The sequence below is a fragment of the Hippoglossus stenolepis genome, chromosome 1, assembly GCF_022539355.2.
Source record: "Hippoglossus stenolepis isolate QCI-W04-F060 chromosome 1, HSTE1.2, whole genome shotgun sequence".
NCBI classification, from domain to species: Eukaryota; Metazoa; Chordata; class Actinopteri; order Pleuronectiformes; family Pleuronectidae; genus Hippoglossus; species Hippoglossus stenolepis.
This window is the reverse complement of record NC_061483.1, coordinates 20,144,144-20,161,729: the sequence shown is the minus strand read 5'-3', so window position 1 is coordinate 20,161,729 and position 17,586 is coordinate 20,144,144. Positions and strand designations below refer to the sequence as shown.

At 40.4% G+C, this 17,586-nt stretch overlaps 3 protein-coding genes across 4 annotated transcripts; 1 reads left to right on the top strand and 2 right to left on the bottom strand.

Annotated features, from left to right (window-relative positions):
- Positions 1–2,249: 2,249 nt before the first annotated feature.
- Positions 2,250–3,633, bottom strand: si:dkey-148a17.6 (uncharacterized protein LOC108190685 homolog). The gene has a single exon (XM_035156741.2). It carries the CDS (start codon positions 3,575–3,577, stop codon positions 2,492–2,494), a length of 1,086 nt encoding a protein of 361 aa, XP_035012632.2. The 5' UTR covers positions 3,578–3,633; the 3' UTR covers positions 2,250–2,491.
- A 1,180-nt stretch (positions 3,634–4,813) lies between these two features.
- LOC118109639 (delta-type opioid receptor-like) lies at positions 4,814–6,258 on the bottom strand. Its single transcript, XM_035156960.2, has one exon. It carries the CDS (start codon positions 6,245–6,247, stop codon positions 5,219–5,221), a length of 1,029 nt encoding a protein of 342 aa, XP_035012851.1. The 5' UTR covers positions 6,248–6,258; the 3' UTR covers positions 4,814–5,218.
- A 2,166-nt stretch (positions 6,259–8,424) lies between these two features.
- On the top strand, positions 8,425–17,478 carry LOC118118914 (E3 ubiquitin-protein ligase AMFR). Of its 2 annotated transcripts, none has more exons than XM_035172560.2 (14): positions 8,425–8,581; positions 9,059–9,385; positions 9,484–9,576; positions 9,698–9,862; positions 11,140–11,292; positions 11,515–11,555; positions 12,554–12,686; positions 12,813–12,946; positions 13,078–13,188; positions 13,523–13,719; positions 13,827–13,933; positions 14,676–14,792; positions 14,951–15,141; positions 15,398–17,478. In XM_035172560.2, the coding sequence occupies exons 2-14, from the start codon at positions 9,131–9,133 to the stop codon at positions 15,552–15,554; spliced, it is 1,854 nt and encodes a 617-aa protein (XP_035028451.1). In that variant the 5' UTR covers positions 8,425–8,581; positions 9,059–9,130; the 3' UTR covers positions 15,555–17,478. The 2 variants fall into 2 exon arrangements, with proteins under 2 accessions (XP_035028451.1, XP_035028368.1); XM_035172477.2 differs by having other exon boundaries at positions 14,676–14,810.
- Positions 17,479–17,586: the final 108 nt, after the last annotated feature.

Here is a 17,586-nt window from a genome sequence, read left to right as displayed (position 1 = left end):
TGCAAGGCTTTTTGTCTGTTCACCTCCTTTCACTCGTTTAAATCCCCCAATCTCGAGAGTAAATCCCAGTGTCTCCATCCTAGCGCAGAAATTATTCTATCTGGCTGAACTGGTCTGGCAAACGCTTCAACTGAGATCTCAGACACAAGATATTTCAATCCAACAAAGGCAAGGAACTTCTAGCTTCTTAACAAAAGGACAAGCTCCAGACTTTGTTTCAGCAGTTGTAATCTGTTGAAAAGTTAGACAGGAGAGAAGGGAACCTGTCTAAGACTAAACTAGCTTTGCTTTGGTGCATGTGTCGAATTAGATTTTTGTAGTGTTTGTAGTCTTCCACTGAAGACAACCGATATTGTGGCTCAACTGTCCCAATTGGCAGGTTTTGCCCAGGGGTTTACCTTCGGCTGGGGCATAGGAAGTAATGGGTCAAATTTAGATGGATTACAGTAATTGTATTTCAAAATAAGTGATCCCTTAAACAATTACTGCAAGTAAAGTATTGAAGGAAAAATTATTGATTGCCTTCAACATATTGTAACTCCAACATGTCAGTTATGTTAAATATCAAGGGGCGGGTGTGTGCTTTTGAACTTTTTCTACTTTTTACTTTTGTAACAATGACACCATATTTATAATTTACAAAGAACTAAACCCAAAGTACAATGTGTTAATTCAATGACATAATACAAAGGCAGGTTGTGGGAATAGGTCATGAATGGTAGTGGGTATGCTGGGCACATACCTCACTGCTAATGTTGTCTTATGCTCAAACTGCTTCCTCATTCTGTGAGAAAAAGTCTTGTGCGTGAGGAAGTTTTCTTGTGCAATCTCCTCTGACACGCATTTGTGTTTGTCACACCCTTTTCACTCTGTAATTTTCCACCCTCACAGTTTAAATAATCCTGACTCACTAATAATTAAGGGCTCCAAACTATAGCGTCTAGCCCCTGTCACAATGGGTTTGTTCAAGTTCAAGTTATTATCACAATGAGCCGTCTCATAGTATTCAACACAACATACAAATGACAAAGATCTGGAAAATCATTTGTATGAAATGTCAATTCTTCCACTTCTTTTCCCTCTGAAACTTGACTTTTGAACTTTCTTCTCTTCAACTCAAAATCTACTTCTACATCTGCCCAGAAAGGACACAGGCCATGAACAAGTACAGCATGTTTGAGGACTTGTATTATATCATAAAAACTAGTGTATACAAGTTAAAAGATTGTTCCATTATGTAAGACTTTAAAAGCAACTGCCATGGTAACTACAATGCATTAGTATAATTATAGTAGGAAACATAATGTAGCCCTGCATTATGGTAGAGTTGAACTGAGTCAGTTTTTTACTTATTGTCAGAACAGAGATTCATTTACATTATTCAATGACTTACTGTATATGCTTCATATTAACAGCCCTATCGATACAAAATGCATTATTATCATTATTATTAATAATAATAATAATAATAATAATAATAATAATAATAATAATAATAAATGACACCACACTGAAAAGATGGCAAAACTACCATAGTTATAACACTGTGCTGTCAATGCCATCTACTGATCAGTCAGTAGCAGGTCAGTAACAACAGGTCTTGTCGTCATGGCAACACACAAACTGTCATTCAAGTTTGAGACAAACTCCAGATGCTATGACAATATTATCAATAGATAATGACGTCACTGTTTTAGAGATAAAGTAAACAAATATCAGTAACCAAGCTGCATCTTGAGACTGTGACAAAACATTGAGACATGATTCCTCTTTTTGCTGCTCACTACAGGGAACATGCAATTTTTCATTTTGCAATCTTTTCATTGAGAGGAAGTTGAAAGCAGCACTGGGGTGCAGCACTTAGACTATTGTTACCTAATTTGTCACGAGTAAAAAACATTTTTACAAAAGTAAAAAATGTTGGATTCCATACGAGTGTAAAACATGGGATTATAGGTAACTTTAACACATATTTTCAGATAATCAGAGTGTGTTGTAGATGTAGCAGCTCCACAGGACAGAACTAGATCACAATATAAAAAATTGCTTGCCATTGTCCAAACAGCGGCTATGAGCGAATGAAATATTTATCTGTGGTTAAAGCAGAGATAAGAATTGAGAGATGCAACCACAGGATTATCAGCTGAAAACCTACTGTGCTTTGTCTTATCATGTTTGCAACCTTTCAATTTATCCTTGCTAACATCAATAACAAGACTATATATTTGACAAAAACGTACCTTGAGACATTACAGTACAATTTTTTTAATACCAAATGACATAAATCTATGTACATAATATACAGTTTTTATAAATACATGTTCACGATGTAAAAGCAAACCAAATCATGGAAAATTACAGATCTAGACGAGTATTGAAACAGATCAAGTGACATCCTGTTAATCTGTGTTGTGAAATTAAAAAATACAAAAAATAATAATATTTACGCAGACACACGGAGCACAGATGTACAACCTGTACAGTTTCAATATCAGGACGCATTATTTTCACACATTTTTATCAATATGTCCATTTGGTCTTTTGACTCCAACACACACTGGGAGCTGTTGGTAATATTGCTTTGTCTCTTAGACACAAAGGACACCTCTCTGTTGCCTTCGCCTGGGGACGTGCTGGAGATGTGTCGGAAGAGCTTCTGGATGCCGGTGTCACGCAGGGAGCTCCTGAAGGTGCGAGCTGCGAACATGTAGAGGAGGGGGTTTACCGTGCTGCTGATGAACACCATGGCTCCGGCGATGAAGATCATAGTGCTCCTGACGCGCTCCAGAGAGTTTTCTGCATCAGAATAGAAACCATACATGCCCAGGATGACTAGTGAGAGGACATTTCCCAAGTGATGAGGTGTCCAACAAAGGCCAAACACAACCACCACACTGGCAATGAGAACAGTAGACTTGCGCTTGGACTTGAAGGTCATCTGAGTAATCCGGCTGCACAGGCAGCCATAGCAGACCACCAGGATGGAGAAAGGTATTATGTAGCCCACCAGTGTCTCCAGCAGCACACAGACCAACTCCTGCGTCAAAGAAGTGTACTCCCGATACAGGCATTGCTCCTCACCAGACTCCTTATCCATAACCTGAGTTGGGATGACAGGGATGCTGAACAAGAACGCTAAACTCCACAGAGTCAGCAGTACTTTATCAAGAGCTTTTTTCCTTTTCCAGTCAGCTGAAGCAAAAGGATAACGCACAGCCAAAAAACGTTCCACACTCATGAGGGTGATGAGGAAAACGCTGCTGTACATACAGGCGGTGATCACGAACACTATTGCTTTGCAGGAGGCCTCTCCAAACACCCAGGAGTGGGCCATGGAGTAGATCCACAGAGGCAGGGTGATAAGGACCAGCAGGTCCGCAACAGCCAGGTGCAGGATGAGCACCACGGTGTGGGAACGCTGCTTGATGTGTCTCAGGATGGTCCAGATCACCAGAAGGTTCCCCGGAACTCCAACCAGGAAGGACAGACCCAGGATCACACAAGCCACTGCTGTTCCACCAACAAACTCCTCAGGGGCCATTTCCTCTGAAGGAGACAACTCAGCTGAGTGGTTCATGCTGAAAGTGTATGTGCTGACAGTGGTGTCTGCATGAAAAGAAAACCAAAGTGCTGTACAAGCAAGTCTTCACTTCCCTTTTAGAAAAGAATGCACAGGGTTTCCTCCCGGGCCTATTTGAGACACGGAGAGGTGATTCATTCATGCATCATCTGTCCATTTTTCAAATAAAGAAGAGTTTCAAATAAAGAAAACATGGCTAGATATTGTTTTGATCCAAAAAACAAGATTGAATCAGCTTCTTAATCAGACAGTGAGACATTAGAGGCAATTTAAGGACCATGTTGTCAAGGTTTCTTGATATATGCAAAAAACTCTTTCTAAATAAAGAACCACAGCAAGAGTGTGATTATCCATACTGTGTAATTTTAAAAGAAGGTTCAAAAGCAATGTACATGTGCCCGATGATTAAAGCCTGAATAATGAAATGTGACATTCTGCACATGTGACTTTTTAACAGGTCAGTGCTTTTTAACTGCTTGTACACCACTTTTCTGACTGTGGTGAGGACTGTGACACTGCTAAGACTTCCTGATTTGTGTACCTGACTTAGAATATAAGCAAATTTGGTTTGGAGCCCTTTATTGTAATGTATATTTAATATTTGATTTCATATCTCAATATGGTTTATGGGAATGAAATATTACTGTGACGTTTTTTTGTATAACTTATGAATATTTCTTGTCTCTTTTGCATATATACTTTTTTATGCCTCCAGGCCAATGACAGCCAGTGGCCAGGGGCAATATGTTTTCAAGTTTTCTGTCCCTCCGTCCGTCCCATTCTTGTGAACGTGATATCTCAAGAAAGCCTTCAGGCAAAATTTCATTGCTCTTGGCACAAACACTTGGACTCAAGGAGGACCTGATTACATTTAGTGGTCAAGGGTCAAATGTCAAGATCACACTGGCCTCATAAAACATGCTTTTGGCTTCTTAACCATGATCTCAAATCTGCCTTTAGGGAAATTCTTCAAAAAGTTAATAGTTGTCACTTGGACTCAAAGATGAACTGATTAGATTTCAGTGGTCAAAGGTCAAGTTGACCTCATATGAGTCTGGAATGAAAAAAAGTATGTAGACTTAAAAAGCATTGCAGGCAGAGGCATACAATCACAGGGTGGTAGTTTGAGTTTCCACAAAAGAATAATTGCTCTTATTTGGGCCTATTTTTCCCCAATGAGGCAAGACATTTTTTTAAAGTGGCACTCTCTTGGATCGAAATAAGCTAGAATGATACACAAATAATTTTTTTAATAACAAACATAAACTGAATCTCTAGCATTTTCCAAGAATATTGATTTAGAGAAAAGGAATTACGCATCATTAATTGTGGCATACACAGTACACATTACACAACACTATAGGCCACATCAAATTGTCAGAAAATTTCGATCACCATAATAAATTAGTATAAGCTTTGAGGAACACATAAACGGTACAGTCACGTTTGTTTATAATGACATCCACAGTTGAAAGTGAAACAAGGATGGGAGAATATGGTGACCTTTAATATTATCTATCATTAACCAAACCCAAGCTATTAAACCCTCAGGTCATGCAAAGGCTTCGATTATGAAAAGTCCATTAATAACTGCAGAAGACAAAGTTCACATTTTCCAGGCATGTCAGTTTCAGGGATTCAGTTTTCCTCACACTGGTCAGACATCAGCTCTACCTGTGTATTTGCTGCCCCCTGGCTTGTCTGCTGCTGTACTACCAGCTCCATGAGTCTGTTGGCGTGAGTTGCCATTTCCTGGAACAACCTGACCAGTCGGGAATCCTCGAGATTCCCTCGAAAGTTCCTCGCAAAGAAGGCGTAGAGCACAGGATTCAATGAACTGTTGATGAACACAAGGGCACCGGAGCAAAGAATGAAACTCTCTGGAACACAATCATGCTCACTGCCTGACTTTAAGATGCAAACCAGATCCATGATGTTGACGATGTGGTAAGGACACCAGCACAGAATGAAGGCTATGACAACTGTGTACACGAGAACCAAGGATTTCTGCTTGGTGTTGTATCTCATTCTCCTGAGTTGGGCTGTCACTAGACAGTAACAGATACTAATGATGATGAAAGGAAAAAAGAAGCCCCCAAAGGTCTCCAGGCACAAGATGATGATCGCTTGAGTCACAGAGCTGAATTCCCTGATAATACACTGCTTACTTCCATCATTTTGATCCAAAGACTGGGTGAGTAAGACAGGTACTCCTAGAAGGATAGCAAGGAGCCACAAAAGTACAAGACACCGGTTCATCTCACTCTTGACCTTCCAGCGCATTATGAAAAATGGATGGCAGATGGCTAGAAAGCGCTCCACACTCATGAGAGTGATGAAGAAGATGCTGCTGAACATGCACACACTGATGATGTACACCAAGGCTTTGCAGAAGGCCTCTCCAAACACCCAGGAGTGGACCAGGGAGTAGATCCACAGAGGCAGGGTGATGAGGACCAGCAGGTCCGCAGCGGCCAGGTGCAGGATGAGCACCACGGTGTGGGAACGCTGCTTGATGTGTCTCAGGATGGTCCAGATCACCAGAAGGTTCCCTGGAACTCCAACCAGGAAGGACAGACCCAGGATCACACAAGCTGCTACTGTCCCACCGTCAAACTCCATAGGGGCCATTTCCTCTGAAGGAGACAACTCAGCTGAGTGGTTCATGTTGAAAGTGTATGTGCTGACAGTGGTGTCTGTATAAAAAGAAAACCAAAGTGCTGTACAAGCAAGTCTTTATACGGAAGCGTATTGCATTCACTTGAAAAAAAAAAAGTTCTGTTTTTCTGAGATAATTATCTCGAAAATTCTGAGATAGTTATGTCAGAAAAACAGAGCTCTTTTTTTTATTTTTTGAGAACTTATCTCGGGAATTTCCAAGATAATTATCTCAGAAAAACTGAATTTTTTTTTCCCAAGTGAATGCAATACGCTTCCGTAAGTCTTCACTTCCCCTCATGGATAAACTGGCAAAAGGTATCTCGATTTAAGAGACATAAATGTGATTGCTCGTATATCTCATGGTCATGATTTACTTTGCATGACACAAACAAAGTTCAAAGGTCTTTTACAATGGTTTGGCTTCAATAGAAAGAAACTAGTCTTTAGTTTCACTTTCACATCACTCTAAACTAAATCACTTCTTGTACTTTCCCCTTGCCACAGATGGTTATGTGAGCAGTCAGTCACAACTCTATAACCTCCTGTTCTTGATAAATATACGTATACACAAAGATTGTTAAGCATAAAGGAGAACAATAAATTGACATGATTTCACCACCTACTGGAAAAAAACAGCTGAGCTGAAAGAAATGCAGGGATTTCTTTTGCTCATGTCCAAACAATCGTGTAGATATCTCATTTTGATATTCATTTATTGGCAATATTTCTGATATGGTGAATGATAAGCTACACAACTGTGTCTCTTAGCAACAACACTCACTGTCCCCTCAACTTTGCATTCTCTGCAATCTCCATCTTTTGCATAGATGCTCCAGACTGAGATGTTTGACATGAGACTGTAGGTTAAAGTGTTAGACTACAGTTCATTCAAGTTAATTATTCATTCCTCCAACAGCTAAATGTGTCACTTTAAAACTGAACATTTCATGATTTAAATGTTATCAGATAAATCAACAGTGATGTCACAGCAGATGAAGAAGAAGAAAAACACCTGCTTCACTTTATTTTTTACACATCATGTGCAATGCAAATAAAAGACATGAACATCAAGGCAAAAGGCCATAAAAACAAGTTATTTTTTAAGCTCACGGAAATAAAATATTTATCTAAAAAGTTCAATCAACACTTTTTTGACAAAGCCCCCAAAACTTGAATTATTGCATGGCTACCATTAAGATATTCCTTTTACTTTTGCCGGATAAATGTTAACGTAAGAACAGAAATCAAATCCCAGATCATGGATGTGGTCTTCGTATTGATGGAAAACTTAGCATCAAACGGCAAACATGTCTTGAAAATGCATTAGAAACACAGACATTGAATGGGAGGTAAGGGGAAACACACTGGTATATTTATATGACAGGTAAAAATAGATGTGCATGTACGTGCATGTAACCTTTAAATAGGCCTGGTCTTGCTCCGGGGTAGTGGTGCAGTAGGAAAGGATGCTTTGACAAAGTTACATATGACATAGTTTTTGTAGATGTAACATTGTGAAATATTTAATATGAAGTTGTTCAGTATTTCACCCAAAATCATTAATGATTAACCTGAGACTTCACAAGGATGGATGTGGTACGAGTCAAGGAAGAACCCATTACATTTTGTTGCGCCTTTGGAATTTTGTCTCTACTTTAACATTGTGAGATAGCGTGTTTTGCAACATTTCTCAGAGAATAATTGAATGATTTTCATGAAAATCAATGAGCGTATAATTTTGTTTGGATCCAAATAAAAATCTGGGTCTAGTTAATCTTATTGTGGTTTCATAAGGGTGTTGGTAAAGGTATGTGCTCTTCTCAGTGACATCTACCTATCTATCTATCTATCTATCTATCTATCTATCTATCTATCTACCTACCTATCTATCTATCTATCTATCTATCTATCTATCTATCTATCTATCTATCTATCTATCTATCTATCTATCTACCTACCTACCTACCTATCTACCTACCTACCTATCTATCTATCTATCTATCTATCTATCTATCTATCTATACCATCCTCGAATATGAGGTTTTTTTTGGTAATTTTTGCAATTTATAAAGAACATCTAATCCCAGGAGGAGGAAGCATCTAGAAGCTTTCATCCGTCATCTGTACAATAAAAAATTTACTTTGATCTGAAAGTTGTCGTGATGACGTAGTTACGATGCGCAGCTCCGATAGCCCCCTCCTCTCTCAGCTGCCTGCTCGGTGAAATAAACAAGACGATGTTGTCAACTCCGCTGTTCCCGGTGCTGCTGCACTAAAAGTACAACACGGAACACGGCGAGTGACGCTGGACACCATCTTTAACCAAGTCTGCGACGAACTGTAAGTGGCGATCTGGTACCAGCTCGATGTCTGGTGCCTGTTCACAGGGGTCGGCTTTGTGGCCAACATTAGCTGACAGCTAGGCTAGTGCTAGCTAGCTAGCGTTAGCCAGGTGATAAGCTAACGGCAGGGGCGTGAGCTGCTTTTCGTTCAGCGGGTATTTATGTAAGCGTGTTCGATCGCCGATTCAATACGCTTTAATTTACACATATACGAACAATCTTGAGCTAACACGCAGTTAGCCGACTAGAGAGCAAGGTTGTCAATGGTTAACGTCAGTCTGCTAACTTCCTGGAAACTACCATGATAATCTTGCATTCGTGTGTCAACTGTCTATTTCCACAATCGTCATTAATTCACACATTAGCACGAGTTAGCAGCTATCCAGTGCTAGCACGTTTGCGTTTGTGTAACAATTACACTGAGTTGAGTAATAAAGTTTGGCCAACGTCACCAAACTCCCTTCTGCCCTTACAGGTTGTTTGAGTCGTCTGATCAGGACAGACCCCGTTTCTACGCGTCGAGAAGAAGAGGAGCTCACACCCTGCGATGCCTCTGCTGTTTCTGGAGAGGTTTCCATGGCCCAGCCTGCAGACCTACACAATCCTGAGTGTGGCTCTGCTCGCCGGCAGCATCTTCAGCGCCTACAACACTGTCACTGATCCAGGCTTTGGGGCCTTGGAAACCGATGAAACACAGGCTGCCCCAGAGGTGGATCTTGAACATCTAAATAATGATTTTAGTAACAAAGAGTTGGCGACCACTGTGCTGTGGTATCTTGCCACTGACAGCCTCTTTGTATGGGTGAGTGTTGTTTAGTTAAAGACTTTGCATTGCTCCAGAAGAAGATGTTGTTTAAAAAATAAACAACTAACTGCCACTCTGTTCTCGTGCTCCTCCAGGTGTTAGTCAACACATTTTGCTGCTCTTTGATGTTATTTGCCAAAATGATTCAGTACGTGGTGTTCGGCCCACTGAGAGTCAGCGAGAAGCAGGTGAGTCTGTTGAAATGAGGTCTGTCAAACAGCCTGGGGTTGTCAACCTCTAAGCCTTTGCAACTGAAGTGTAGCCCTTCTAGAAATGAACTTGCTAATGTGCTCTGTGTTTACTCCTCAGCATCTAAAAGACAAGTTCTGGAACTTCATCTTCTACAAGTTTATCTTCATTTTCGGCGTGCTGAATGTGCAGACAGTGGAGGAGGTGGTCATGTGGTGTTTGTGGTTCTCTGCACTGGTCTTTCTCCACCTCATGGTTCAGCTCTGCAAAGACCGATTTGAATATGTAAGTTCTACAAACAACACCTTTCTTTTTTTACTCTCTCCAGGGCTCCAAGGCTCCCTCGTTCATGACTTCCTCATATGAAAATCTTACAATAAACAAATGTATTATTATTTTCCTTTTTGCTATAGACTATTCAAGCACTTTGTACATTGCAATGTAGATTCAGGCACTGGAAATGGCCAGTATGGCATTATGCAGGTTTAGGAAGCTCTGAAGCTAAAACTAAACAGCTGAAGAGCTTTTTCACAAAACTGTACTTCTGCTACAAGTTGTCTGTTTCTTTGCCTGGAGAGATTATAGAGGATGATCGATGGGCTAAACATCCCTCAGTGAAAGCTTTGCCTGTTTAGGATCCATAGTAAACAAGATAGGACTAGACCTACATTCTTTGTGACTACCTTTTTACTCATAAGAACTTAGAGTAAATACAAGGCAGCAGAAAGTCTGCTGTTTAATGACACCTGATCAGTGCACATACAAACTTCATTCAGAGGTCACAGAGTGTACTGAGCGTCTCCCAAAAGTCTTAAGAATGACTGGAGTCTTTTCACCTCTGAGTCTATAAATAGTTCCATTGCACTGGTATGTTAGCCTACTGATACAGTTTCACTAACTACATTGACGTGGCCCTGTATCAGGTTGTGCTCTGCATGTTGGGCAAAACAAAATATCAGATTTATTCAGCTCCCTGCAAGCAACGACATTTAAAACTGCCATGAAGCTGGTATGTTTCCTGTGATGTAATGTTGACTGGCTTTCTCCGAAGTAAATGTCTTCCTTTAGGGGAGTAACAGAAACGCTAAAGATGATAGATATGTTGTGAGTGTGTAAACCTTGTTAAACAATTTCACCTGAAGTGTTCAAATATTTGTAATGATGTCACAAATGTGGTCTACACACTCTAGAGCTGTAGGTTCACAGTCTTACGCAATCTTCTTTCTGACCATGGACTTTATGTGGCTAATGTGTGAGGAGTTTATTGATTTTGAAATGGGTTGTGTAAAATTTGGAAGGGAAAAGTCCGAGCTCTTAGTCTTTCTGTGTGATTAGTACTGCATGACAGTATATGAGCAAGTTAAACCAAGAAACACTTGTTTTCCATCAGCTGAATGGTTCATGAACATCTACGTTCATATTGTGTTAGTTTATGCTGTCGTTGTTGTCTTTGTCCATGGAAGCCCACTAGAAATTCCCAAATAATTAAAACTACTCAATTTTATTTTTATTTTGTATTTAAGGACAAAGAAAACTTTACAATCCTCATTTTTTCCCTACAGCTGTCGTTCTCCCCCTCCACTCCCATGCACAGCCATGTGCGAGTGCTCTGTCTGCTGGTCTCTCTTCTGTTGGACTGCTGTGGCCTCGCTGTGGTCTGTGGTCTGCTAGGAGCGTCCCATGGCATGCACACCCTCTCCTTTATGGCAGCCGAGGTGAGAGTCTGGGGCCGCAACTGTATAAAAATGCCAAAACTATGTTTAAAATGCACTTAGATCATGCTAAGCAAAGATTATCTTGGATTCTTTCATAAAAGCTTTTATTTAGGCCTGAGTTCAAAACATCCCTTCACCATTTATTTTTCCAATATTTTATTTTAAGTCTATTTTGGATGGTTGTATATTTTATCAATTTAATCTTTGTACTTTTTTCTCCAGTGTCTGCTGGTGACTGTGCGTACTGGGCATGTCATCATGCGGTAAGTCTCCTTAAAGACTCCTTACACAAGCACACTCATGCACACACCGCAGCAGGACAGATGACATAGCCTCTACAAATTTGGAATCGAGCTAATGTTTTCCTTTGGTTCCATTAGCGCCAGTATAAAAGGCGTCTTTGTCCCAAAGAAGGTGGTTAGGACTTAGGACAACTCTAAATAACTCAAATCAGCTGAGGCCCTTATGGATTCATTAGTGTTGCTCTATATTCGGGAACTGGTTTTGTCACTAGTAGAGCCTGTAGCTTGTCACACGGTAAAATAATGTTTGTGGTGACCAACCACCCTCACTTTGAACCCTAATAGAAGTTCTTGTTTCATGTTGTTACCTCGGATTGTGTTTTACTTGCCTCACAACAGCTTTGGACATTTTCACCGTTTTGTCTTATTCAAGCATTTTGGCAAAATTGTTTAGAAACAATGAGCTTGTATTTTCTTTCGTTACACTCTTAACTCTCTGTTCTTCTGCTATCTAGATAGATTGGTCACATTTGTCAAATTTTGTCTTACTGATGGCAGTGATGCCTGTGCTAGTGTGTTGTTTATACTTTCTAAAGTAGTTTTGATTCATGAACTCATTTTGCTCCAATAGCTGGATCAACCACGTTACTGTGTCAGTACAGTCTGCAGGTCTTGTAAAGCAGTGAATTCAATTCCGTCAAAAGATCTTGGTTGCATTTTTGAATGTCTAAAATCTTGTATCTTGGCTGCTGTATGGAGAATTGTTGGTTGCTAAATGTTTCTGAATGTGATTGCGGGCGGACAGGAAATCTTATATACTTGTACACTAAAAGTGAGCCTGGTACAACAGTCGGCACCATCAGACCAACAGTAAGCACTTAAGTACATAATCATTTTGAATTGGTTCAGACATCTATTAATTATATAACTATGAATGAAATAGTTATATTTGCATCATCTGATCGGCGCAGAAACCCTGTAAATATCACCTGTGTTTAAAGAGTTGTGCATGTCCTCAGGTACTCCATTCATCTGTGGGATCTTAACCATCCAGGGACTTGGGAGAGTAAGGGGACTTATGTCTACTATTCAGACTTCATCATGGAGCTGGCCATGTTGTTTCTGGACCTCATGCACCATATCCATATGCTGGTAAGATACACTGAAGGCACAGAGACATGTGATGAAGGCACGGAGACATGTGATGTTATGAAAATGTAGTATGTCCTGTTTCTCTTGATAGTTCCCTAATCGTTTACCTTTTCTGCCTCTCGTTAGCTTTTTGGTAACATCTGGCTGTCCATGGCAAGCTTGGTTATCTTCATGCAGCTGCGGTATCTCTTCCATGAGGTCCAGCGTCGCGTTCGCCGACACAAGAATTACCTTCGTGTCATCAACAACATGGAGGCCAGGTGAGGCTGTGTTTTATTTGACTGTTTTCTCCTTTTTGTTTTATATCGTTATTTCTTACTTGTAGCTTTGTACTTAGTCGATCGTCACTTGTTTCATCATTATTTTCATATTCTGTGAACCTTTAATGCAGGTTTGCTGTTGCTACTGCCGAGGAGCTGGCAGCTAATGATGACGACTGTGCCATCTGCTGGGACACCATGCTGACAGCACGCAAACTACCCTGCGGCCATCTCTTCCACAAGTAAAGCGATTTTTATGAGTCGCCTTCATGCAAGGGATGGTTGCGGTATCACTTACATGGGGCTCCTTATCCTAGATACTGTTTTATTTTGGAGGTATAATAAAGATGCCTAAAGGAGAGACTGCACCGGAACAGTTCTCTCTTTCATAGTAATATGAATTTCATTGTAAAGATATTTTTCTGATAATATTCGAGCAGTTTGGTGAGTGTTCTTCAGCAAGATTCCCTGCACAGATCCTGATATTTAGCAACAGAAGACTTGTCTTGATGCTTAAATTAATGGCAAGTCTTAGTACTATAATAACATTTGTGATCTGTGTGTCTGTTCTTCCAGCTCTTGTTTGCGGTCGTGGCTCGAGCAGGACACATCATGCCCAACATGTCGGACATCCCTGAACATCAGTGGCGATGGGGCCCCAGCGAGAGGCCAGCCGCAGGGCGGAGGTATGGGGGACAACGCCGGCCCCGGAGGAGCCGCTCCAGAAGCCAGACCACATATCAACCATCACAACCACTTCTTCCACTTTGATGGTGAGTCTTTCAGACACTGATCCAAGGACGAATGTGGTTGTGCAGTTACCCTCCACAGATCGGCTGTGTGTGACAATCACTTATTAAACCCACATATTCCCCTGTAGGATCTCGCATTGCCAGCTGGCTGCCCAGTTTCTCAGTGGAAGTAATGCACACCACCAATATCCTGGGCATCGCTCAGGCCAACAACAACTCCCAGCTCATGGCCATGGTGAGTTCAAGTTTACAGTCTGATGAAGTTTTTGATTTTAAGAGAGATGACACAGATAGCAGTTTGAACCAGGTATTATCTCATTTTTAAATTTTTGAAGGGTTTTTGATACTTTATTTGCACAAACCAGTGCTGCAATGAATTTGTCTCTGTCTTGTTTACAAGTAGCTTGTGTTTACTGCTTCAACAATATTGCCTGGGTTCGAGTACCATAACCAAAATGCTCTAAACATAATTACCTTACTTCGATATTATTTGAAGTCTTGCTAAATGCTTGTTACAATGATGACCTCTGTATAAAACTCAGCAGATGTAAACTGGGTATGAGGCTGCTTATTATCCATCAAATTAAGCTAGCCTAACTTGAACTGCAGCCGAGATCATTCAGGGATGATTGTAACCAAATAATCATGTGACACAGTAGGAAGATAATAAAATAGATGTTATGTGTAATACTGTCAAATTCAAGTAGTGCTGTTTGCCCTAACCTCAACCCTACTGGCACTACAAGAATATTTTGAATCCAACAGATTTGGTAGAACCCGTTAGTTACTAAATATGCCAAGAATTTGAGGTCTTTTGAACTTTTTCATTCTTGTAAATCACTAACACTGTTTGCAGAAGACCTGCTTGTGTTAACCGTTTTAAAAGATCAATTTTAACTTGCACCAGCTTAAGTTCTGCTCTTCCCTCTCACGGCATAATTTTCTGAATCCTTGTCCATGTAACGTCTGGTCATCAGGCCCATCAGATCCAGGAGATGTTCCCTCAGGTGCCGTCCTACCTGGTGATGCAGGACCTGCAGTTGACCCGCTCTGTGGAGGTCACCACTGACAACATCCTGGAGGGACGCATCCAGGTACCCTTCACAACACAGGTCAGTTAATTTAGGCCTAAATGTTAACAAGGGAGCCATTTACATTTTTCCATGAATGCCAAGGAAACACTCTCCTGACTTTCTTTCAAATGGGTCAGAGGAAGAATGGGTCACACTGTCTGACATTATTTCTTCCTTAGGCCATAGAGCGCTCCCCTATACAGGGGAACAATGCAGGAGAGGAGCAGGCAGGGTCCAATGGGGCAGCTGAGCAGGAAATCAACGAGGCAGACAGCATGGAGGTCAGAGGAGGTCGCTTCTCTAAATCCGCTGAGGAGAGGCAGAAGATGCTAATGCAGAGGAAAGAAGAGCTGCTCCAGCAAGCTCGCAGGTTGGTACACTGCTGCTTTGAGGTTTTTTCTTTAACCCAGTGGATTGAGTGCTTGAAATGTCACTACAGTCTTTGAAGACAGGACAAATGTTGAAGGCTTTCTTGTTTTGGTTACCAGAATAGCTGGAAGACCCAATTGTAAAGAGCTTAAAGTGATAATGTAATTTATTCACACACGATAAGGATTCCTAGCTGCCTTGTTTTCCTATAATCTTGCATTGCATCATATCTTTACATTTTCACTGCTGCCCCATAGGAGATTCCTGAACAAGAGTCCAGAGGATCAGGACGAGGATTTGCCTGGACTGGAGGAGGACATTGTCCCAGAGTTGGACTCAAGTGTCCTGAGACGTAGAATTGTGGCAGCAGCTGCAGAGGGACGCATGCAAATCCAGCTAAACCCCTCACCCTGATACAATGATTGGCTTCAGCTGAAGAGTCTACAACATCATCATCCCATGAGGCAAAAACAGAGCTCTTTCAACCTGTCCCCATGTGTTGTACAGTCAATGGTCACCATCTATTCAAACCTCTAATTAAAAAGCATTGCAAACATGGCCTTTGGACCGTTCTGAGCTGCCTAAATTAGGTGGGACTACTGTGAATAGCCTCTGCATCACTGATACAAGCCTGAGTATTTGGAGCATTATATAAATTGATGAGTGCAAGTTAAGAAATGCAAAGCTGCATTGCCCTTTACTCTCGTGCCACACATTGCTACCACTAGCTTCCATAGAGTCAGTGTCTGCTGTGGGAGATGAGCATGCTTTGTATTCAGGAGATCCAAGTCTTTAATGAGGAGGGTTTGAAGGTGTTATTATTATTCGATAAAGCTACTTTTTGGGTCCTTGTTTGTTTTCCTTTTTAGCAATTGTTTTTCACTCTTTTTTGCTCATGGCCGAAAGCTTCGTATTCTGGACGGAGAAACTCAGCTGACCTGTTTCTGTGTTGTTATTTTACGAGTTTCAACTGTGAATCAAGTGTACGCTTATTTCTTACCTTTGAGTAGGAGAATGTCACTTTAGTATTGTTCAGCCTTTCAGTCAAATATGAATGTCTCTATCAAAGCAATGCTGCAAACAAAAGTGTTTTGGACCCACACGGGTTGTTCTGTATTTAGTGTGTAATAACACCCAGTGCAAACAAGTTTTCATTTGTTATCTAACACAAGGAGGGAGTTTGAGTGTAATTCTTTGTTTTCTAAAACTGGCCCCAGATAAACAGAGGGGGTATATTACATTTTGTACACAAACAATAGTTCTCATCTTTGGTTTTATTTTCTTATATTACTCACTGCTGTTGAGTTGTGAAAATATTCTTTTCAGTTGAGAATTGCCAACCATGTCTGATTTGTTTTGAACTTGTGCAGAAATAGCTAAGTCTGTAGAAGTTGGACTTGCTGCTCAGTATTTCAAGGATGTTTTGATGCTTTTTCAACAGTGTTCATCAGATCGTTAGGTGACGCCTCTTGGATGAGCAGCAACATGATCTCATTAACTTAACACAAATCACGATGTGTTTGCTAATTATAGATCTAATATATAATATATTAATCAGGTGAATGACTGAGAATCTTATTGAAGAAAGTTTTGGAGGGGGTGTTTTTTGTTTGTACAGCCTTTGTCTACTCACATTGAGAAGTGCTAACTGAAACATACCAGCAGGGAACATAATCATCCTCTGCTAAAAGATTTTATTACAGAAATGTGCAGCAATATACAAAATGGACTGGGCCCTTGGAGTTTTATTGGGTGCTGACAAATTTACACTGAATCTGTAGCTGGTTGAGACGTGTTGACGGACACTGACACTGTGTGTATTATAAGTGTTTGATTTCTTCGATTATTGTGCGAGGGAAGTTTGGGGGGAGGTATGCATGAATCCAGACAAGTGCTTTTGTTTGCTTCCACTTTATCCCAAAGAGCAGCCCACCAACTTCCTCGAGAAGCTGAAGTGTTGTGATCTTGATTGTGTGTTTTAATTTTATTGCTCAAACTCTGTTTGGGGGTGTTGTAACAATTATTGGATTTAGATTTCAGGTTTTCAGTTATTTAAATGTTAAAAAAAAAGGACTGTTTTATTTTCATTTTCAGTTTGTCATCCAGTTACTTAACATCTTTGAATATCCATGATATATTTTCCTAATCATGGGTTATCTTTCATAACCATGTCTTATTTAATCAAAACCTAAATACTTATTTGGACTGAGCTTTCCTGTAATTTTGTGCCTAAATTAAGAATGGTTTGGTAATGGATGATTTCTGTAAATCTAGTTTTTGTAAATAATGTCAATACAAAAGACTCAATAAACAGAGCTTCTACGGCTTTTTAACTAAAGAGGGTGACAATTTCATCTTTTTTCTTTGTATGTACACAAATGTATGTGTGTGTGGTCCAGGTATTAGTCATGTTGTGGGGACCTAAATCTGTTTATACAGTCAAATT

Excerpts from the sequence above, each read along its gene's own strand:
- si:dkey-148a17.6 (XM_035156741.2), bottom strand. The coding sequence starts at position 3,577 with ATGAACCACTCAGCTGAGTTGTCTCCTTCAGAGGAAATGGCCCCTGAG.
- LOC118109639 (XM_035156960.2), bottom strand. The coding sequence starts at position 6,247 with ATGAACCACTCAGCTGAGTTGTCTCCTTCAGAGGAAATGGCCCCTATG.
- LOC118118914 (XM_035172477.2), top strand. The coding sequence starts at position 9,131 with ATGCCTCTGCTGTTTCTGGAGAGGTTTCCATGGCCCAGCCTGCAGACC. Across the intron at positions 11,293-11,514 it reads TCTCCTTTATGGCAGCCGAG|TGTCTGCTGGTGACTGTGCG; the intron begins GTGAGAGTCTGG and ends TTTTTTCTCCAG. Across the intron at positions 13,189-13,522 it reads TGCGGCCATCTCTTCCACAA|CTCTTGTTTGCGGTCGTGGC; the intron begins GTAAAGCGATTT and ends CTGTTCTTCCAG.